This window comes from Oncorhynchus clarkii, chromosome 12 (genome assembly GCF_045791955.1).
Source record: "Oncorhynchus clarkii lewisi isolate Uvic-CL-2024 chromosome 12, UVic_Ocla_1.0, whole genome shotgun sequence".
NCBI classification, from domain to species: Eukaryota; Metazoa; Chordata; class Actinopteri; order Salmoniformes; family Salmonidae; genus Oncorhynchus; species Oncorhynchus clarkii.
The window spans coordinates 75,281,601-75,305,506 of record NC_092158.1 but is presented as its reverse complement, the minus strand read 5'-3'; the positions used below and the strand labels follow the sequence as shown (position 1 = coordinate 75,305,506).

Here is a 23,906-nt window from a genome sequence, read left to right as displayed (position 1 = left end):
ATGTAATGAACGCATGGTGTCCTGCACAGGTTTCCTCTCTAATACATCATGCATCCTCACACTTGTGATGAATGTGTTGGGGATGTCTGTAATCATTAACTAATAGACCTGGTTAGGTCATAACTCACAGTCCCAAACAGCCACAGCTCAGAAGCCTGATCTCCATACAAAGCAGACAACCATCGGCTGAACATTCAATATTTGGACAACTGTGTGTTTTTCTCTAGTTTATCAGGACAGTCTACTGGGACAGATGCTACCTTGGTGTGCAGGGCAGTGATGTTGGTGATGTGGTCTATGGCAAGGGTATTATTGGCGATGGAGTGCCCGGGTTAACCTCTGTTTTAACTCTGTTTATTAAACCTGGTTAAAGCACTCTGGTAATCAATATGGCGCAATTAAGACAATTGCCTTGTTATTCACACAAGTATTTGTGTAGACATATGCTCTTGACTGAGTAAACATCTTCACAGTGACATGTTGTATAGCAGAGATCAACCACAGTTAATGGCCTCCTTGAGTTTCAATCTCACACCAGTAGCAGTCCCTTAGCTGGCTAGAAAATATCAATAGCTTTGTAATGGATTTACAAAGGTTACATGAATAAATCTCGCAAAAATATATCCTATTCTACCATCAGGGAAGAGTTCAACAAAACACACTTAGATCATGCATCTCTCACCTGGTTTCCCCCCTCCCCACCCCACACACACGTTCACTTGTCTCCCCCTCCCTGAACGTGTTTCTCAAGGGAAAGCCATCCGCTCCATTAGTGCAGTTGGAGGGGTGGGGGGACGGACATGAAATGGGAATTGTAGGATGTGTGTGTACGTGTGGTGGGCTGCACAGTGGGACCATGCTAGTGTTATTTTTAGCTCCCTGGGGAAGATTATGGTTTGTGGAGCAAACAATAGCAGCAGCAGGCAAGGAACAGGCCTAATGTCTGTCAGTCGGCCTTGGCCAGAAAACATATCACCTTGGAAACTTGTGCTGGTTGGAGGGTGGTGGCTGGGAACACTCAGCTAGAAGTAAACACAGACCCTCTCCTCCTCCCCTCCTCTTCCCTCCTTCCCTCCCCTCCATGCCTCACTAAACGAGGCTACACTCTTTTCCATCACTAGCTCGACGTGCCTGTACAGTGTGGGTTTTTCCATGTTGTCCTCTTTTTTTCCCTCCTTTGGCTTTCAGCAACTCATGCTAAGTAGTATGTCCTGAAAAATGCATTTTTTCTTAACATGGTTAACCATACACACACTTAGAAAAAAAGAGCTATCTAGAACCTAAAAGGGTTCTTCGGCTGTCCCCATAGGATAACACTTTGAAGAACAATTCTTGGTTCCAGGTAGAACACTTTTGGGTTCCAAGTAGGACCCTTTCCACAGAGGGTTCTACATGGAACCAAAAAGGGTTCTCCTATTGGGACAGCCAAAGAACCCTTTTGGAACCCTTAGAGAGTACATGTAGTTTAAAGCAGTCATTGAATGAAATAAGAATGATGGACCAATTAGACATTGAGGGATACTGAACTCTTGAAAGGAGAAATCTGTCAGCGATTCATATTGAACCCATACGCTTGTTATTGTTCAACTCCACTAGCCCCATAAGAGGGCAATCAGGCGGCGGGGGAAAAACAACACTTCACATTTACTTCATCTGGCATCTACTCACTCTGAGCTCTCAACAGGGCAGGGAGCGATAACTGGATGCATGACGTGACGGTGGTGATGAGTATGTGTGCATGCATATGTCTCTCAGTGGAGGCTGGTGGGAGGAGCAATAGCAGGACGGGCTCATTGTAATGGCTGGAATGGAATTAATGGAAAGGCGTCAAGCATGTGGTTTCCATATGTTTGATACCGTTCCATTGATTCCGTTCCAGCCATTACAATGAGCCCATCCTCCTATAGCACCTCCCACCAGCCGCCACTGGTGTGTGTGTACGTGCATGCATGTGTGTGTGTGTGTGTGTGTGTGTGTGTGTGGGGGGGGGGGGTCTTCCAGCGATACCACACCACAGGTAGTCCCCATGGTGATGCACTGACCAGCTGGCTGCAGTGCAGTCGGTCATGATGTAATGTTTGTCCAGTTATTTTCCCTCCTCACTCTCTCCAGTTCAAAGATCAGGCGTGGTGGAGTGACCAGGTGTTCACACAGGGTATAAAAGGGATAGCAGCTGTGACAGGCGTGCACTGGACAGACAAGCAGCACACACTACAAGGGCTGCACAGAGACCTCACACCACTACCTCTTGACTTTATCAGACAATACACACAGAACTATGGTACTGCCAGCGGGCATCTCAGCAGACACCTCTGCTCTTCTGACGTAGGATATCAGACACAGCAGCAGCTATAGACTAGTTGTCGAAGACTGTTCTTAACGTTAGTGTGACTGTCAGATACAGTGAACTAGAGAGCAGCCATGGACACCGTCCACGCCTATGGGGTTAGCACCACACGATACCTCCAGACTCACTACAGGGACACTCAGAGCTGGTTCCTGTTTGTTTCCATGGCAGCTGACCTGCGGAACACCTTCTTTGTCTTCTTCCCTGTGTGTTTCCACCTGCGGGAATCAGTGGGGATCAAGCTGGTCTGGGTGGCTGTGGTGGGAGACTGGCTCAACCTTATCTTCAAATGGTAGGTGACTACCAATACTAATCACAGTGCTCAGATGCTAAGATAAAGAATAACAATATAATATGTATATTTCCAGGATGAAAATACTGCAGGTTCTGAATGTTTTAACTATGCTATGAGAACGATCTAGCAGATGATCCCTCCAGTGCGTATGTTGCCAGACAGAGGAGGATTCAATATGTGATACATGATATATTACTCTCTCATGTCTACACAGGATCCTGTTTGGCGAGCGTCCCTATTGGTGGGTTCAAGAGACTCCTTACTATGGCAACTCATCAGCGCCACAAATTGGGCAGTTCCCTATGACCTGTGAGACTAGTCCAGGTGAGTCTGTTTGTCTGTTGCTGGTGGCAGAACCACTTTCCCTTCTGGAGAATCCGTGCAGTATTTTCAACTCAAATGAATTAAATTTCATTATTTTTTATATTTTTTATTTAACCTTCATTTAACTAGGCAAGTCAGTTAAGAACAAATTCTTATTTACAATGATGGCCTACCAAAAGGCAAAAGACCACCTGCGGGGACGGGGATTAGAAATACAAATAAATGAAATGCAAATATAGGACAAAACACACATCATGACAAGAGAGAAAACACAACACTACATACAGAGACCTAAGACAACAACATAGCATGAAAGCAACACAACCTGGTAGCAGCACAAAACAGGGTACAAACATTATTGGGCACAGGCAACAGCACAAAGGGCAAGAAGGTAGAGACAACAATACATCACACAAAGCAGCCACAACTGTCAGTAAGAATGTCCATGATTGAGTCTTTGAATTAAGAGATTGAGATAAAACTGTCCAGTTTGAGTGTTTGTTGCAGCTTGTTCCAGTCGCTAGCTGCAGTGAACTGAAAAGACAAGCGACCCAGGGATGTGTGCTTCTTTAGGGATACTTTAACAGAATGTGACTGGCAGACTGGGTGTTGTATGTGGAGGATGAGGGCTGCAGTGGATATCTCAGATAGGGAGGAGTGAGGCCTAAGAGGGTTTAATAAATAAGCATAAACCAGTGGGTTTTGTGACGGATATACAGAGATGACCAGTTTACAGAAGAGTATAGAGTGCAGTTCGATTCCATTCAGTTGGCAAATTTCTTTCAAGCAAAACTGTACTTGACAGCAGTTCTCCTCTCACAGGAAGTCCGTCGGGTCATGCCATGAGTGCTGCAGGGGTTTACTACGCTATGATCTCATTACTCCTCGCCATCCTCCTCAAGGAACATGGGGGTCACATCAAGAACTGGTAAGAGGACCAATTCTATGTTGTTTATCAGAGTTTATCTGCTAGACACAATTCTCTAGATTGAATGATCCAACTCTGCAAAGTAGTTGACTGTGTGTCCTTCCCTGCGTGTGTGTGTGTGTCAGGTGTGTCCGCGGGATCCTGTGGGCTGTCTTCTGGTGTGTGCAGGTGTGTGTCTGTCTCTCCAGGGTTTTCATCGCTGCCCACTTCCCTCACCAGGTTGTTGCTGGGGTCGTCACAGGTCAGTGGAGAGCCCCAACTCTTATACTGAATTCTAAATCAAACCCTACCATGTCTGCCCTTTTTTCAATTCTGGATAAGCAATATGGTAATAGCCCTGCTTTGAACACTGATTGGCTTGGTGTAACTTCTGCCATAAATGTAGTTTATGCCATAGATGTTGTTTATGCATACACACATGATAACATACGCACTATACACACACACACAGACATAGATTTTGTGTTGTAGATATGTGCTAGTAGAGTAGTGGCCTGGGAGCACACTGAGGGCACACACTTAATGCATTGTAAAATCTGTTGTGAAATGTATTGTGATGTTTTTAAAATTGTACAACTGCCTTAATTTTACTGGACCCCAGGAAGAGTATCTACAAATACAAACCTTTCAGATATACACCGAGTGTACAAAACATTCAGAACACCTGCTCTTTACATGACTTAGACTCACCAGGTGAAAGCTATGATCCCTTACTGATGTCACTTGTTAAATGCACTTCAATCAGTGTAGATGAAGAGGAGGAGACAGGTTAAAGAAGGATTTTTAAGCCTTGATACAATTGAGACATGGATTGTGTGTGTCCCATTCAGAGGGTAAATGGGCAAGACAAAATATTTAGGTGTCTTTGAACAAGGTATGGTAGTAGGTGCCTGGCGCCTTTGTTAGGTGTTAGGTGTTTTCCCATTTGACCTTTGACCGGGTCCAGTGGATCTACAGGGCTAGCCTGAGGCGCTACGTCTACACCACCCTCTCCCTGCGCTCCTTCGCTGTGGGCTTTTACCTGGTCCTCAGGGGCCTGGGGGTGAACCTGCTCTGGACCCTGGACAAGGCCCAGCGCTGGTGCCAGCGGCCCCAATGGGTCCACATAGACACTACACCCTTCGCCAGCCTCCTGCGCAACACCGGCACTCTGTTAGGCCTGGGCTTAGGCTTGCACTCGCCCCTCTACGCCGAGGCCCGGAGAGTAGGCGGTGGTGCCACATATAGGCTGGCATGCGTGGGCGCCACACTGCTGCTGCTCCACCTACTGGACTCATTCAGGCCACCAGCCCACACCAGGGCTCTGTTCTACCTGCTGTCCTTCTGTAAGAGTGCCACTGTGCCCCTGGCCACTGTGGGCATAGTGCCCTACTGCGTGGCCGAGGCAGCGGGACGGAACGGAAAGAAACACCAGTTTTGAACTAATTCGAACTTATTGTAATTCTGTGAGAAATGCCCTGAAGGGACAGACAGAGGCGGACTGTCATAGGAAAGGCAGGAATGTTCACCCCAGTTGAAAGGACTAGAAGGTCGGTCAGTGGACCCTTGTTGCTCCATGAGGTGGATGTTTAATATGACTTCCCCCCCCCCCCCCCCTCTTTTGTCACATGCACAGATGTAGTTGCAGTGTACAGTGAAATTCTTAAGCTCCGAGCTCCAGCAGTGCAGGTATGAATGAAACAATAAAAAAATACAAATAATTATTATTATTATTCAGCATACATGTCTACAACGTGACAATGATCAATATAAATGTTCATTGGGCGTGGGCAGGGTAATTGTCCGTTGGGGGGATAAAACGTCCATAGAGGGATCAGCTGTCGTTTTTCAATGGAGAAGTGCTGGTAACCTCACACAGTGCAGTGGTCATGGACAGGGCTTGCCCTGAGAAATTAGACAGCAATATAAAGCCGTTATTAGCTCACTACTTGGTTTTCTTTTTATATGATATGAGACAATTATTTTAAAATTAAATATATATATTTTTTATTGTGTACAATCCAGATGAATCATGTTCTATGAAACAACCCCTTTTCCTGTAAATGCCCTGTGATTTGTAATACCCAATGGCACATTTTATTTGACTATCAAATAGCATAATGAATCATCACTTACTGTAGATAGACCATAGTTCATGCATTTGTTATCGCTCTCAGCCAGAAAAGCTTGTGGAGGATTCAGACTTTAGATTGTAAAATCAAGAAGCACTCCCAATCGGTTTCTTGTCTTCATGAAATATTGTTATAGGGAGAGAAGGAGGGTGAGCATATAATTACATATACACTGAACAAAAACGCAACATGTAAAGTGTTGGTCCCATGTTTCATGAGCTGAAACCAAGAATCCCAGAAATCTACTATACGGACAAAAAGCAGATTTCGCTCAAATTTTACATACAAATTGGTTTACATCCCTGTTATTGAGCATATCTCCTTTGCCAAGATAATCCATCCACCTGACAAGTGTGGCATATCAACAAGCTGATTAAACAGCATGATCATTACACAGGTGTCACACAACACAATGCCACAGTTGTCTCAAGTTTTGAGGGAGCGTGCAATTGAATGACTGCAGGAATGTCCACCAGAGCTGTTGCCAGAGAAATGAATGTTAATTTCTCTATCATAAGCTGCCTCCAACCTTGTTTTAGAGAATTTGGCAGTGTGTCGAACCGGCCTCACAACAGCAGACCTCGTGTACTGCAGTCTGCCACGTAATCGACTTCAGTGGGCAAATGCTCACCTTTGATGGCCACTAGCAAGCTGGAGAGGTGTGCTCTTCACGCATTAATCCCAGTTTCAACTGTACCGGGCAGATGGCATCGTGTGGGCGAGTGGTTTGCTGATGTCAATTTTGTGTTTGGGCAACTGTTTGGGCAGTTGTAAGCTACGGACAATGAAAACAATTGCATTTTATCAATGGCAATTTGAATGCACATCCCGTGACGGGATCCTGAGGCACATTGTCGTGCCATTCATCCGCCGCCATCACCTCATGTTTCAGCATGATAATGCACTGCCCCATGTCGCAAGGATCTGTACACAATTCCTAGAAGCTGATAATTTCCCAGTCCTTCCATGGCCCGCATACTCACCAGGCATGACACCCATTGAGCATGTTTGGGATGCTCTGGATCGACGTGTAAGACAGTCTGTTCCAGTTCCCGCCAACATCCAGGAACTTCGCACAGCCATTGAAGAAGAGGCCACAATCAATAGCCTGATCAACTCTATGCGAAGGAAATGTGTCGCACTGCATGAGGCAAATGGTGGTCACACCAGATACTGACTGGCTTTCTGATACATGTCCCTACTTTAAAAAAAAAAGTTATATGTGACCAACAGATGCACATCTGTATTCCCAGTCATGTGAAAGCCATAGATTAGGGCCTAATGAATTTAAATTGACTGATTTCCTTACATGAACTGTAACAGTAAAATCTTTGAAATTGTTGCATGTTGCATTTATATTTTTGTTCAGTATAGAACTCTATAGAACTCAGTGGGAGTGAGACTTAGTAGCAAAGACAGAATGTGTGGGGGAGGGGAGGTCCCCTGATATACACTCAATGAGCGCTCTACGATGAATGAATGGTCTATTTACATCCTCATCAAACGACTTGCTATGCATCTTGTGTGCTGTACTGTATCTTACCTCAGGAAAAAAATACACAGTCTATTTTTATGTAAACTATATGAGTCAGTGTATCAATGTATTTCCCTGTACAGGATCCTGGGACTGAACACCTCCCTCTGCAACTAGATCCTGGACTTCCTGACGGGCCACCCCCAGGTGGTGAGGGTAGGTAGCAACACATCTGCCATGCTGATCCTCAACACTGGAGTTCCCCAGGGGTGTGTACTCAGTCCCCTCCTGTACTCCCTGTTCACCCACGACTGCATGGCCAGGTATGACTCCAACACCATCATTAAGTTTGTAGACGACACAACAGTGGTAGGCCTGATCACCGACAACGACGAGACAGCCTATAGGAGGAGGTCAGAGACCTGTCCGGATGGTGCCAGAATAACAACCTATCCCTCAACGTGATCAATACTAAGGAGATGATTGTGGACTACAGGAAAAGGAGGAGCAGGTTGAGAGCTTCAAGTTCCTTGGTGTCCACATCAACAACCAATTAGAATGGTCCAAACACACCAAGACAGTCGTGAAGAGGAAACGACAAAGCCTATTCCCCCTCAGGAAACTAAAAGGATTTGCATCACTGCCTGGTACTGCAATTGCTCGGCCTCTGACCGCAAGGCAATACAGAAGGTAGTGCGTACGGCCCAGTACATCCCTTGTGCTAAACTGCTTGCCATCCAGGAACTCTACACCAGGCGGTGTCAGAGGAAGGCCCTAAAAATTGTCAAAGACCCCAGCCACCCAAGTCATGTTCTCTCTACTACCACATTGCAAGCAGTACCGGAGTGCCAAGTCTAGGACAAAAAGGCTTCTCAACAGTTTTTACCCCCAAGCCATAAAACTCCTGAACAGGTAATCAAATGGCGACCCGGACTATTTGCATTGTGCCCCCCCCCAACCAACCCATATTTTTACGCTGCTACTCTCTGTTTATCATATATGCATAGTCACTTAAACTATATATTCATGTACATACTACCTCAATTTAGCTGACCAACCAGTGCTCCCGCACATTGGCTAACCGGGCTATCTACATTGTGTCCCACCCACCACCATATGTTCATCATATATGCATAGTCACTTTAACCATATCTACATGTACATACTACCTCAATCAGCCTGACTAACCAGTGTCTGTATGTAGCCTCGCTACTTTTATAGCCTCGCTACTGTATATAGCCTGTCTTTTTACTGTTGTTTTATTTATTTTCCTACCTATTATTCACTATTGGTTAGAGCCTGTAAGTAAGCATTTCACTGTAAGGTCTACTACACCTGTTGTATTTGGCACACGTGACAAATAAACTTTGATTTACACTCTCTGGGGCCCTTGGGATGTCCCTACCTCTAAACCCTAACCTTACATTTCAACTTCAATGTGGGGGGTAGGGACATCCCAAGGATTCCGAATAGCAAGGGGCCTTTACACAAGGGACCATCGTGTACAAGTTACAACACTGCCATCTAGTGGCCAATTGAATAACAGTTGAACCGTTTCAAAACATTCCGAAACGTGTCGACTTGCTTGAACATACCACGGAAGTGTGAGACAAACGTTGAGCGGTATGTCCAGTCAACCAGTTTATTTAGTGAGCATTTTAATTTTAAAACGCGGTGTTTATTTTTACTGCCAAGGGATAGCCAACGTCTTAAAACAGACGCCGTTAAAGTGAAATATGCCTCGGAGAAAGGTAAGAACTTGGTTGATTTAGATACTTAACGTTGGTGGTAAAATACAGGTGACTGACTCATGCTAGCTAACGTTATATGTAATGTTAATTTGTTTAGCTAATTAGCTATCATGTCACTATAACGTGACAAATAGGAGCCAATTGAACCCTAGTTTGCGTTCAAGCATAGCACAATAAGTTGTAACATTTAGAATAGCACAAATGCCATGGTAAGCTGATGCGATACTGGTCTAGCTAATGCTTGCTAGCAATCTGTGAGTGTTCATTCATGGCTATTGTGATGGGGCGCATTTGAACATTTCTTCACAGTCGTTTTAGCTAGCTAACGTAGTTATCTAGCTTACAGATGAACCACCAGCTAGCAGTGATGGAACCAAAAGCTTGGTGGAACAGGCCCGCAGGGTGTACGCAAAAGGTGTTATATAGCTTCAAACCTCTCTGGCTGTAGCTAGTTGAATCCTGCTGGTGGTGAGGGAAATACTTGTCTTCCTGAAAACAACGATTTTATTGGATTGATTCAGGAATAACATAGTGTCAATTGGTTTAATATTCTCATGTCCCGCCTTTCCTCACTTGCAATTGGTTTAAAGACACAAAGTGCCCTCAAGATTGTTGAGCCATTTTCATCTCGAAATTATTTTCGCAACGCTAGTTGGTAACGTAATGTTATTGATATACATATGTATGGTCCGTTTCATGTTCATGTTTGTTTTGGAACATTTCCCGAGCGGATTTCAATTCTGGCCGTTGGTAAATGTTTTGACATGGTGCATTGTGGGAAAAGTACTACGGAAGTGTTGCTTGAACACATGCTCCTCCTCCATATTAATAAAGGTGTAACCATTGACCCCTGTAAACAATATTTTCGGGTGATTCTTGTATTTTATGTGCTTATGCTGTTGGATTATGATTTTTTTTTACTAGCTAGTACTCCAGTCCAGTTTGCTTCAAAACATACAGTGCCTTCAGAAAGTTTTCATACCCCTTGACTTATTCCACATGTTGTTGTGTGACAGCCTGAATTCAAAATTGATTAGATGTTTTTTCTCACCCGTCTACACACAATACCCCATAATGACAAAATGAAAACATGTAGTTTTAGCAAATTTATTAAAAATGAAATCAGAAGTATTCACACCTGTGTCCAATACATGTTAGAATCACATTTTCCAATTACAACTGTGTCTTTCTGGGTAAGTCTCGAAGAACTTTGCACACCTGGATTGTACAATATTTGCACATTATTCTTTTTTAAATTCTTCAAGCTCTGTCAAGTTGGTTGTCGATCACTGCTAGACAGCCATTTTCAAGCCAATTTCAAGTCAAAACTGTAGCTAGGCCACTCAGGAACATTCAATGCCATCTTGATAAGCAACTCTTGTGTATGTTTGTCCTTGTGTTTTATGTTATTGTCCTGCTGAAAGGTGAATTTGTTACCCAGTGTTTAGGTTTTCCTCTAGGATTTTGCCTGTGCTCAGCTCTATTCCATTTCTTTTATCCTAAAAAATGTGCTTGTCCTTGCTGATGACAAGCATACCCATAACATGAGGCAGCCACCACCATGTTTGAAAATATGAAGAGTGGTAATCAGTGATGTGTTGGGATTTGCCCCAAACATAACGCTTTCTATTCAGGACATAAAGTACATTTCTTTGCCAGATGTTTTTGCAGTTGTAGGGGGCTTTTGCACAATTGGTTTGGTGCATTTTCTCCCCGACCTCAGGTGCGTTTACCCCTTAGTTCGGCTCGTTTGGACTGGTGTGATTACTATCTGCACTTGGGAGCACACTGAACAACGCACCATGATTTTTTCAAAAAGGGTGTACTCTGTCCGATTCAATTCATACCGTGGTGCGGTTCACTGCAGGTGAGAATGCAGTCTGGACTAAACACAGGAAAATAATCTGTGTCGCATTATTTGTTGTTTGACTGCGAGCATTTGATGAAATGCACGCAGCATCATAACTTGAGATCTCTGAAACATTCTGTGAGTAGCAGAGAATTTATGAGTGCATCCGATGCAGATTAGGGGAGACCGGAGCTATATTGGGGATATACAGTGTATTCGGAAAGTATTCAGACCCCTTCCCCTTTTCCACATTCTGTTACGTTACAGCCTTATTCTAAAATGTATTTAAAACATTTAAAAAACATCTCATATCTACACAATACCCCATAATGACAATGCAAAAACAGTTTTTTAGAAATTCTTGAAAATGTATTTTTTTTTAAACACCTTATTTACGTAAGTATTCAGACCCTTTGCTATGAGACTCGAAATTGAGCTCAGGTGCATCCTGTTTCCATTGATCATCCTTAAGATGTTTCGACAACTTGATCTTTTTTTAAATGGAAGTTTAGAACCACCAAGACTCTTCGTAGAGTTGGCCGCCCGGCCAAACTGAGCAATCGGAGCCTTGGTCAGGGATGTGACCAAGAACCCAATGGTTACTCTGACAGAGCTCCAGAGTTCCTCTGTGGAGATGGGAGAACCTTCCAGAAGGACAACCATCTCTGCAGCACTCCACCAATCAGGCCTTTATGGTAGAGTGGCCAGACGGAAGCCACTCCTTAGTGAAAGGCACATGCCCTCTTGGAGTTTTCCAAAAAGCACCTAAAGGACTCTGACCATGAGAAACAAGATTCTATGGTCTGATGAAACCAAGTCTGGAGTAAACTTGGCATCATCCCTAAAGTGAAGCATGGTGGAGGCAGCATCATGCTGTGGGGTTGTTTTTCAGTGTCCGGGGACTGGCAGACTAGTCAGGATCGAGGAAAAGATGAACGGAGCAAAGTACAGAGAGATCCTTGATGAAAACCTGCTCCAGAGCCCTCAGGACCTCAGACTGGCGTGAAGGTTCACCTACCAACAGGACAACGACCCTAAGCACACAGCCAAGACGACGCATGAGTGGCTTCGGGAAAAGTCTCTGAATGTCCTTGAGTGGCCGGACTTGAACCCAATCCAACATCTCTGGACAGACCTGAAAATAGCTGTGCAGTGATGCTCCCCATCCAACCTGACAGAGCTTTAGAGGGTCTGCAGAGAAGAATGGGTAATCACTGCCAAAGGTGCTTCAACAAAGTACTGAGTAAACAGTCTGAGTACGTATGTAAATGTGATATATTTGATAAATTTGCTAAAATAAAAAAACTTTTTGCTTTGTCATTATGGGGTATTGTGTGTAGATTGAGGAGGAAAAAACAATTTAATCTATTTTAGAATATGGCTGTAACGTAACAAAATGTGGATAAAGTCAAGGGGTCTGAATACTTTCCGAATGCACTGTAGGCTACTGAATATAGCCTATTCACGTCCCAGTTAGAGCGGCTATTGCGCTGTTTCCTCCCACATGTTGGAAGATAGGAAGATTGGGGCACACAAGTGATGCTTCATGATAATCATAAATGGATTCAACGATAGCAGTTTTGTTTATACAAGCTAACAGAAACCAAACCAAAGAAGCGTGATATTTATGTTACTGATTGATGTGCATAACTGACGATGATCTTTCCTTTTGTTCTATGAAAGAGGAATGCTGGGAGCAGCTCAGAGGGCACTGAGGATTCAGACTTCTCTGCTGACCATGAGCACACAGACAGAATCGAGACCTATGGGAGAACACGGAGGAACACGCGCCTCACCCGGGCATCGCTGCGACTCAGCCAAAGTTCTCAAGGTAAATATGCTGTTTTCAAATCAAATTTTATTTGTCACATGCGCTGAATACAACAATGCAGTTTTGATATGGAACTGTCATGAGATGGCCAAGATATTTATATTGTTATTTTTCTGCATCAAGAATCTGCTGAATAACTATGAATCCCTTGGATTCCATCCCTATGAGTTTTCAGTCTCGGTCATTGAACCAAATGTTATGACAATAGTCTAAGTCAGAAGATTCAAAATGAGGATACTGACTGTAATGCTGGGGTTCTCTTTTGTCTGTCTGTAGATATACCCATAGATGTGCTCATGAGTTGTTATCTCTTGCTGTACAATAGCCATTGTATATCAGCATTCAAGCTCATAAACTGTGAATAGGTTTAGACAGCAGTCATCCCCCCCTGATCCCTATTCGGTCTGGCGGTCATGGTTTGAGTAGAGGATGATATTATTCCCACTCCCTTTTGTTATAGAATGCATCCAGTTTTTTTTCAATGTGGTTTTTGAAAAGCTTGGCACGTCCCTTGGTCCTCAATGTGACAACTGAACTGATATTGTTATTAAGTTGTTATATACAACAAATAGCTTACTGCTTGGGCCTATGTTTTTGTTTTTGTTGCCTGTATATGAATCCTACAGTGCCTTGCGAAAGTATTCGGCCCCCTTGAACTTTGCGACCTTTTGCCACATTTCAGGCTTCAAACATAAAGATATAAAACTGTATTTTTTTGTGAAGAATCAACAACAAGTGGGACACAATCATGAAGTGGAACGACATTTATTGGATATTTCAAACTTTTTTAACAAATCAAAAACTGAAAAATTGGGCGTGCAAAATTATTCAGCCCCCTTAAGTTAATACTTTGTAGCGCCACCTTTTGCTGCGATTACAGCTGTAAGTCGCTTGGGATATGTCTCTATCAGTTTTGCACATCGAGAGACTGAAATTATTTCCCATTCCTCCTTGCAAAACAGCTCGAGCTCAGTGAGGTTGGATGGAGAGCATTTGTGAACATCAGTTTTCAGTTCTTTCCACAGATTCTCAATTGGATTCAGGTCTGGACTTTGACTTGGCCATTCTAACACCTCGATATGTTTATTTTTGAACCATTACATTGTAGATTTTGCTTTATGTTTTGGATCATTGTCTTGTTGGAAGACAAATCTCCGTCCCAGTCTCAGGTCTTTTGCAGACTCCATCAGGTTTTCTTCCAGAATGGTCCTGTATTTGGATCCATCCATCTTCCCATCAATTTTAACCATCTTCCCTCTCCCTGCTGAAGAAAAGCAGGCCCAAACCATGATGCTGCCACCACCATGTTTGACAGTGGGGATGGTGTGTTCAGCTGTGTTGCTTTTACGCCAAACATAACGTTTTGCATTGTTGCCAAAAAGTTCAATTTTGGTTTCATCTGACCTGAGCACCTTCTTCCACATGTTTGGTGTGTCTCCCAGGTGGCTTGTGGCAAACTTTAAACAACACTTTTTATGGATATCTTTAAGAAATGGCTTTCTTCTTGCCACTCTTCCATAAAGGCCAGATTTGTGCAATATACGACTGATTGTTGTCCTATGGACAGAGTCTCCCACCTCAGCTGTAGATCTCTGCAGTTCATCCAGAGTGATCATGGGCCTCTTGGCTGCATCTCTGATCAGTCTTCTCCTTGTATGAGCTGAAAGTTTAGAGGGACGGCCAGGTCTTGGTAGATTTGCAGTGGTCTGATACTCCTTCCATTTCAATATTATCGCTTGCACAGTGCTCCTTGGGATGTTTAAAGCTTGGGAAATCTTTTTGTATCCAAATCCAGCTTTAAACTTCTTCACAACAGTATCTCAGACCTGCCTGGTGTGTTCCTTGTTCTTCATGATGCTCTCTGCGCTTTTAACGGACCTCTGAGACTATCACAGTGCAGGTGCATTTATACGGAGACTTGATTACACACAGGTGGATTGTATTTATCATCATTAGTCATTTAGGTCAACATTGGATAATTCAGAGATCCTCACTGAACTTCTGGAGAGAGTTTGCTGCACTGAAAGTAAAGGGGCTGAATAATTTTGCACGCCCAATTTTTCAGTTTTTGATTTGTTAAAAAAGTTTGAAATATCCAATAAATGTCGTTCCACTTCATGATTGTGTCCCACTTGTTGTTGATTCTTCACAAAAAAATACAGTTTTATATATTTATGTTTGAAGCCTGAAATGTGGCAAAAGGTCGCAAAGTTCAAGGGGGCCGAATACTTTCGCAAGGCACTGTATATGGTCAGGTATGTTGTGGAAATGAATCCGTTTGTTAAGGGAGTGTAAGTGTCTGCTTGAAAGGGATTTCTCCATTGACGAGACAGAAGACTTGTAGCTCCTAGCCTGCTACATTACTTCTGAGGGCCAGAGACCCCTGAAGACGCCTGTTTAAAAAAATGTATTTTTAGATTCCAGCCCTGTCCAGATCAGCCCAGCAGAGGTGGTGACCTTCTCTGCCCGGCGTGTGACCCGTAGCCGTAGTCTGCAGCAAGGGCCGCCGGTCACCCCCAAGAAATACCCTCTGCGCCAGAGTCGCTCTTCGGGGTCGGACACGGAGCAGCATGTGGAAGGTAGGAGAACGAGGCAGCATGGTCACTTTCTCTCACAGTCCCCCCCCCGCTCAATTGTCCACACCTGAGAGCTGGCCACCCACTGTGTTATTTAGGATATATTTTCATTGTATCATTTTAAGTTTTCAAACAGGCAGTGATGCTCAACCAGCGCATTTCTACTCTTTAAGTTTGTTTTGGACTTGTGTCCTCAAACATAGATGATTTGAGCTTGTGTTGTCCTCCACATGTTATTCCACTCATTTGTTATGTTTCTGCTCATAACTCAGACAGCTGAAAATTGCAGCCTATGCTTGTAGCTACCATCCCTATTCATTCCTTTGGGTTCCATTCCTGGTGTGGTGGGGTCGTTGTATGTGATCATGTATTGGGTGTTTGGTGTCACGATGAGTCGTCATCCCCTCTTGTCCTATTTCATACCCCTCACTTTTTGCCTTTGGAAAAACATGCCTTGGGAAAACCTGAAGGGGGCGTGCAAGAATTTTGTGAAAAACAAATGCATCACCAACATTGACAAAAAAATATATAGCATAGTGTGTGTGTAGCAGCATCACAACAAAATGGAATCTTGTGTTCTGAAACTATATAAACATGGTACTGTGAGAAAGTGTTGAGATAGTTGGAATATCCTCATTTATAATTCTAGATCCATGCCAGGCATTTGAAATATGAACTAAGCCCCATCGTGTGGGCTCCCGAGTGGCACAGCGGTCTAAGGCACTGCGTCTCAGTGCTAGAGGCGTCATTACAGACCCTGATTCGATTCCAGGCTGTATCACAACCGGCCATGATTGGGAGTCCCATAGGGCGGCGCACAATTGGCCCAGCGTCGTCGGGGTAGGCCGTTATTGTAAATAATAATTTGTTCTTAACTGACTTGCCTAGTTAAATAAAGGTCAAATAAAAAAATGTGAGGTGTCTGTCGGGATTGTGAGTATAACAATTCCTTCACATGTGTTCTTCTCCTCGTTGGCTTTTCCAGACCTGAAGCGAGCAGCAGACCAGGACGAGTCTCCGCCCCGCACCCCAACAGGGAACGCCCTCTCATCGGAGTCGGACATTGACGTGTCCAGCCCTAACGCCTCTCCTGACGAGTCCCTGGCCAAGGAGCTGTCACTCAAAGACTCTGGCAGCGACCTCTCCCACAGGCCCAAGCGCCGTCGCTTCCACGAGAGCTACAACTTCAACATGAAGTGCCCCACACCAGGCTGCAACTCCCTGGGTAAATGATCTCATTCTTAACTGTCAGCTCCACCGTCAATGAGGGCAGGACATTTATTTACATTGTTGACTTTTTGTGCAAAGTGGACCTCAGAACGCTACACCTTCAAAACGCACTGTTAATTGTTATGTTCTGCATTTGTTTCACTTGACGTTCTCTGTTTTATTGTTTTTCAGGCCATTTGACAGGGAAACATGAGAGACACTTCTCAATATCTGGCTGCCCTCTCTTCCACAACCTCTCTGTAGATGAATGCAAGGTAAATACAAGACCTTGGAAGTTGGCCTTAGTGTTGAGGTGTGGGATTCTTGGGCCGTGTCTGAAATCTGTCTGCCTACTACTTAATAAAACAACATACTGTAGGCATATCTTTAGTAGGGATGGCTTACCAAACGGGATTTCTCTTCACAGACGAGGGCCTCCTCTCGTGACAAACAGGTGGAGGAGCGGACGCTGTCCCACCGGCAGGATGAGAACAGACACGGTACCCGTCACCAGGTACTATGATCCTGGGCCTTTCATTTGGTCGACCATCTCATTTTATCACTACGCTACTGTTTTTGGTTTGGATTTGTCCCTCCTTGCAGTAAATGTTTCAAGAAAGGCAATAGGGCGCAAATTAGTTAAGGATTTGGATTTAAAGGCAGTATCATGGCAGTTTCATAACATTGCATAATGGATTAGGCCCCAACGGAGAGACAGATGAGGTACAAGGAGAAGGTGACGGAAATGAGGAAGAAGAGGAACTCGGGTCTGCTAAAAGAGCAGAAAGACCAGTACATGGTGAGTGTGATGATCTGACCTCTAATCCAAACTCTAGGAAAGAAAAAATGACCCTTTTCCATTAGAGTCAGAAGAAAAAGCTGTAGCCTACGCGTTGTAATACACTCTTATCCCATACGAAAGGTAAACAAATATAATACTTCCAATATTAAAAAGTGTCTCGCAAGCACAGTTTGACAACTGTTCGGACAACAGATATGTTGAAGGTAAATAATGTGTCCGGTTGAAGAGATGTGCTGATTGTTCTGAGGTTAAAGGCTTCTTCTCCCTCTCTGATGTCCCAGGATCACCGGCAGTCCCACGGCAACAACCGAGAGCCCCTCCTGGAGAACATCACAAGTGATTACGACCTGGAGCTCTTTCGAAAAGCCCAGGCACGTGCTTCGGAGGATCTTGTAAGAGAGCGAACTCATCGCCCTTCCTCCCATTTTCCTCTTTCTTTTCCTGAGCCTGTACTAGTGACTGTCTGGACTGGGCCCAGTCGACGCCCAGCTCTCACCGTTTATGGTGGGCAGTGCCAGACAGGGAGCATTCTGGGTAATCTGGCTACTCACACTGTCTGGTGTTGTCAGTTACAAGACCGGGTAGTTTATGGAGAAGTTCTTCTTCACTCTCTTTGAGCTAGATTTACTCTAGCCGTTATCTTTAAGAGGCTCCCCTTTCAGTCTTCCAAATCAAAGCTCTCTCTTATCCTTTCCACACATATTTATAACCTTTTTTCCCAAATGAAAGCGTATTCTCTGTGGTCGCTTCCACGGAGAGTAATGAGTTCTCCTCCCGTGGCGTTTTGCCTGCCCCTCTCCCTCGCTGCGTTGGTCAAACCTCTCTCTTCCTCCTCTCTTTTCTGTCCCCTCTCCCTGTCCTCCGCCTGCTGCAGGAGAAGCTGCAGGGCCAGGTGGCGGAGGGCAGCAACATGATCAAGACCATTGTGTTTGGCCGCTACGAGCTGGACACCTGGTACCACTCGCCCTACCCCGAGGAGTACGCCCGCCTGGGACGCCTCTACATGTGTGAGTTCTGCCTCAAGTACATGAAGAGTCTGACCATCCTGCGCCGGCACATGGTGAGAACGTTGGTGCATGTCAATTAGTTTCTCCGGTGTTTTCTGATTGTTCTTTATGGATGGATTCAGACGTTTCAGAGTGGATCTCAGTTCTCAGTAGGTTTTTGTATGATGATCGGTGCTGTCCGTCCCCCTGTACAGGCCAAGTGTGTCTGGAAACACCCACCAGGGGATGAGATCTATCGAAAGGGAAACATCTCCGTCTTTGAGGTGGACGGTAAAAAGAACAAGGTGAGAGTTTGCTGGGGTCCCAGGAATGTTATGTTATCTTGCCTTGTGAATGTTATGACTACCCTGCTCTGACCATAGCCCTGCTAAATGACCCTATCGTCCACAGATCTACTGCCAAAACCTGTGCCTTCTGGCTAAGCTCTTCCTGGACCACAAGACCCTATACTACGACGTGGAGCCCTTCCTCTTCTACGTCATGACAGAGGCTGACAACACCGGCTGCCATCTTGTTGGCTACTTCTCAAAGGTAACCAGTCAGTCGTAGTCATAATGCTACGTTTTATTTATGAACTGCTTTTCTCAAACTCGAAACGTCTATGCCCTCCCATTTTAGGAGAAGAACTCGTTCCTGAACTACAATGTCTCCTGTATCCTCACCATGCCACAGTACATGAGGCAGGGCTACGGAAAGATGCTGATTGACTTCAGTGAGTACAGCCACTACCTTGTGGTTTCTCTACCTGATCTCTCTGTAACCCTGTGTCTGGTCCTGGTTTCTCTCTAACCCTGGTCTCTGTGTAACCCTGTGTGTGGTCTGCCCTCTCCCAGGTTACTTACTGTCTAAAGTGGAGGAGAAGGTGGGCTCTCCAGAGCGGCCCCTCTCAGACCTGGGCCTAATCAGCTACAGGTCCTACTGGAAGGAGGTGCTGCTGCGCTACCTCAACCAGTTCCAGGGGAAGGAGATCTCCATCAAGGAGATCAGCCAGGAGACAGCCGTCAACCCAGTAGACATCGTCAGCACCCTGCAGTCCCTCCAGATGCTCAAGTACTGGAAAGGGAAGCACCTGGTCTTGAAGAGACAGGTATGTCACCTACCATTTCTTCATATATTTATTCTTTATATATTATTTAATCAGCCAAGAACAAATTCTGATTTAGTGTGACGGCCAGGACATTTCTCCAACTAACTGTGGAATTAGTTGGGGTTTGGGTTATTCCATTAGACGTCAGTTCAGTCTCGATATTGTCTTGGACATCCACTTATCATTGAGCCTAGCAGTGCTAGCGTGCTACTAACCTCACGGAGCCATCCTTCCAAATCTCGTCACGTTGACTTTACTATTGGAAGTCTGGAGAACTTGGGAATTGGATTTTGAGTATTAGTGACGTTTCCCCTCAGGAGAGGCTTTTTTTTTGCTTTATTTTTTTAATTGGCTTTGTTTCTCTTTCTACTGTGTCAGACAGTTTGTCTGTTGTGTATTAATTTAACATGCTAAATATTTAATGGGTTTGAAAGTGGCAACATGTCTAGTTTCCATCTATACCACTGTTGTCTGTCCTTTCTTTTAAATTTCATTTTGAGGAGAACTTCCACAGGATTTGGAACGGAGCTTGACAAACCTTGGCTTCTGAGGCTAACATGCTAACTATCTCCTCCAGGACCTAATCGACGACTGGAAAGCCAAGGAGACCAAGCGTGGCAGCAGCAAGACTATTGAACCCACCGCCTTAAAGTGGACCCCACCTAAAGGAACATAGGACACTTCTTCCCCCTACACCATACCACGCCAACTCTCCAACACAATGACATGGGTTCAAAGCTCACTATCAGAATAGTTTACTTCAAACAACTTTTTGATCAGTATTATTGAGAGTCCTAACCAGGCTTAAGTAGTAGATCATAATATCAAGAAGAATACTAATGGTGGGTTGCTTGAAACCAGACCCTAGCTTTCCTCACACGACTTCTCAGTAGAACCGTGTTAACCTAGTGAGCCAGTCAGTATGTATGGAAATATAGCTGTCTTTCTGGGGAGGGGTCGAGGTAACACAACAATGTATCCATGTGTCTTGATTGTCTTTAGTGTTTCTGTTTGGTTTTGGCTTTATTTTAATTTTTTTAATTTTTTACTTCTGTTTGGTTTTACCACTGTTTTAAGCTGTTTTGGCTAATGTCCTTTTTTAAGCTATTTTAAATTTGGCTTCCTGAAAGATTGCCTCTTCCCCATCTCTCCAGTGTGCACTCTTTCAAGTATTTAAAAGCATCGGACTGGTGAAAACGTTGGCTGGAGGAAGTTCCTTACCCCAATCCATTCCTTTTAAATCCATGAGGGAGAGTGCACAAGTAAACATTTTGGGAGAGAAGAAAAAAGAACAGAACTGGAATTTGCAGTCAGGTTTTGTCTGAGGCCGAAATACGAATTTGATGTCAAGTTCAAGTCATGCTGTCAATATATTTAAATGATAGAGAGAAGATTTTATGGTACAGGTTTGGCAAGACAAAGTATATTTGAAGAAAGTTTTTAAAATGTGCAGGACTGGTTTCCTAGCCGTACTGAGAACTAGATTTGAACGTGTCATTAGAGATTTTCTCGAACATGTTGCAGAGGAACAATGCATGTAGTACCCAACAATAGAGACTATTTGTGTATAAGGATAAAATAATGGATTTTTTTTCACCAACATTTTGAATTGCTGCAAATGTTACTGACTGCTAGACTGATTGTGCATATACATTGGATGACACCAGAAATTACCTCCATCTGCTGTGTGTGTGTGTGTATATAAAGATTTTGAGTTTCCACAGCAACGTATGGCCCTCATCTCAAGAATTTCTAGCCACAATAGGGCAATAAATATATAAAGTGCACATCTTTATAGTTGCAGAAGAAATGGCCTTTACTGACCATATGTCAAAGTGAACTCTTTATTAACATCGTAAAGGATTCACAAACTTCCCTGTCATTCTGAAACCGTGTTAATCCTTGTGTAGAGTTTTTATTCAGTTGTGTTTCTGGGTTGTTTTTGTTTTTCTTGTGTATTTAAAAAAATAAGCTATTTGATCTGTGCATTTGTATGTCATGGGGGAGTAACAAAACGAGCTCAATCTGAGAGGAGGTATTTCTTCAAGGCTGCCCAATTAGACTGTATATTTCACTGTCATATTTCACTGGATCCAGGTTTGAATTAAGAAAGTAATTCTCCAATAATATGGCATTTATGATTATTTTCAGAATATAAGCACTCGTGTTGAACTTTTGGATTTCCAATTTAAATTGCATGTTAAAATAGTTTTGGGCCAGTCATTCCTTCTGCTTTTGAATGTTAAGTGAAAGGCCTTGAAATATACCTGCCGATCAGATTGTTTACTTCCTTATTTTGACTCTCTAAAACTAGATTGTACACTGTCCACTATATTTTGTGGTATGATTTTGATTTAGTTGCAAAGTTCATGGTTCTTCAAAGAGTCTATAATATCAGCATCTTTGGCATGAATAGATGCTAACTTGGCCTAACATCACACAGATACATTAGAGGTATTATAGCAGGTCAACTTGCAGCTCATTTCACTGTATATTTTATTGGAACCTGAGAACACTGCTACAACAGGTCAACTGTTAATTTCCCACAAACAATTATCTTCCTTTACCTCTGCCTTTCATATGTTGCCTCCCAACATGTTGCTGTGGTCTGTGTTGTCTTGATGCTTCCTCCTGTGCCTGTCATGGCAGCTATAGAAAGCAACTCCAGAACAGCTCGGTTTACCTGAAACCAGTGTGCGTGGTCATAATGTTCACCTTCATACAAGCAGTTGTTCTTCAATAAGCTATCAAAAGAGCAGTAGACCACTGTAGCTACACAGCAGTACCTCTGTACAGCATTAATATGTAGATAAGTTGTGTGCACCTGCTTTTGTACTTGCTTCCTCTCCAATAAATCTGAACTCCAAAATGTCTTGATCCTGTGTGCAAGGTGTTCTTTCTGGGGCAGTATGTGTAGGGGTTCACTGACAAATTATCAGCATTTCATATGAAGCACAGAAAAGCAAATTGTTTTTTCCACTATTAATGAATCTTGAAGTTCAGTAATGCTCTCAGTGATGACACGTGAATTATCTTAAGTTAGACAAATATACCTGTTTGTATGCATAACAAGCCATCTAATATTATGCAACAACAACAAAATACTTGATTGAACATGACAAGCAGCTTGTATTGCAAAGAAGAGTACAGAATGATACAATTAAGGAAGGCATACAATGTCAATTAGTTGCAGCAAATCCCTGACCCAGTTTTTAAACACATGGGTCAAATAATTATTGACTCTCATTACACATTCCTTACTTATGTTACATCAATTAAACTTTGTTGCATGTATTGGATTGCTTTGACCTTGATTAATAATTTGAGCAACATTGATTATTACAGTGACTTTGAACAATCAAGTTCATATCTTCATCTCTAGTAATACTGGGGCTTGTTCCATTCCTCTTGTGACTCTGGAAAAAAACAAATATGGAATAAATACATTAGATTTAAATTGCTCTGAAGAATGATAGCTAACATATTTATCATATGGTAAAGTGCTTGACTCTACCTCGACTTGAGGACCTTCGACCCATGAGTCCAATAAACATGTCTGCTTTATTCCCTGATGAAACACAAACACACACACACACATATTTATTTGAGAAGTACATAATATAGGTTATAGCCCAAAGCAGGCCAATTTAATAATTTAAAATGCTTTCAAATTTGAAACACCTACTTAGACTCGGTTGAGGGACTCCTAAATCTGGAAATTAAATGTGTTTAATTCATTCAAATTTCTATCATTTCTATAAATTATAGCCTACAAGCTCATTTTACTATGACCCCCCCCCCCCCCCAAAAAAAAACAGACCAGATCAAAAGATATGAAAGTTTAATTGACCTGAGCTTTGCCCCACGAGTTGTTGAAACTGCTGCAATTCGGACCTCTTGGTGAGGTCAGCCACGCGGAAGGCCAAGCCACTCTCCAACGGATCCCTCTGTAACAATAATTGTAACAGTGAATAAGTAACAGAAGCCTTCTATCAACCATTGCCTTATCAGATGTCCTAAACGTGAAACCTAAAAATAATAGCTTGAACGCAGCAGGACGCTACAACATTCGCTAGTTCCAACTAGCTATGCACTTCAGAAGAGGGACGTGCGTTTTACCTGCCAGTTTTCAATCGACCAAATATCTCCATCGTCGCTGGTTGGGGTTCCCAGGGCACAGTAAACCTGCGCAAAAACTGCAACTATCAAAACCACAAACTTTAAAACGTCCATGTCGGTAAATTTGGGGGAATAGATGATAGGCTGCAGGTGTTTCTTCTGTATGAAACAAACAGATATCTATTAAGCAAAGCCA

General features: G+C 43.4%; 1 protein-coding gene and 1 pseudogene across 3 annotated transcripts; both read left to right on the top strand.

The window, feature by feature from the left end:
* Positions 1–2,210: 2,210 nt before the first annotated feature.
* LOC139421297 (glucose-6-phosphatase catalytic subunit 1-like) lies at positions 2,211–5,314 on the top strand (annotated as a pseudogene).
* Positions 5,315–8,638: 3,324 nt separating this feature from the next.
* On the top strand, positions 8,639–22,468 carry LOC139421293 (histone acetyltransferase KAT7-like). Of its 3 annotated transcripts, none has more exons than XM_071172029.1 (14): positions 8,639–9,230; positions 12,763–12,910; positions 15,328–15,489; positions 16,472–16,711; positions 16,888–16,970; positions 17,123–17,209; positions 17,396–17,494; positions 17,779–17,868; positions 18,372–18,557; positions 18,699–18,788; positions 18,895–19,035; positions 19,123–19,216; positions 19,338–19,591; positions 20,169–22,468. In XM_071172029.1, exons 1-14 carry the CDS (start codon positions 9,216–9,218, stop codon positions 20,265–20,267), a joined length of 1,788 nt encoding a protein of 595 aa, XP_071028130.1. In that variant the 5' UTR covers positions 8,639–9,215; the 3' UTR covers positions 20,268–22,468. The 3 variants fall into 3 exon arrangements, with proteins under 3 accessions (XP_071028130.1, XP_071028129.1, XP_071028131.1); XM_071172028.1 differs by having other exon boundaries at positions 8,640–9,230; positions 17,779–17,889; XM_071172030.1 differs by lacking the exons at positions 17,396–17,494; positions 17,779–17,868 and having other exon boundaries at positions 8,642–9,230.
* The last annotated feature ends 1,438 nt before the right edge of the window (positions 22,469–23,906 follow it).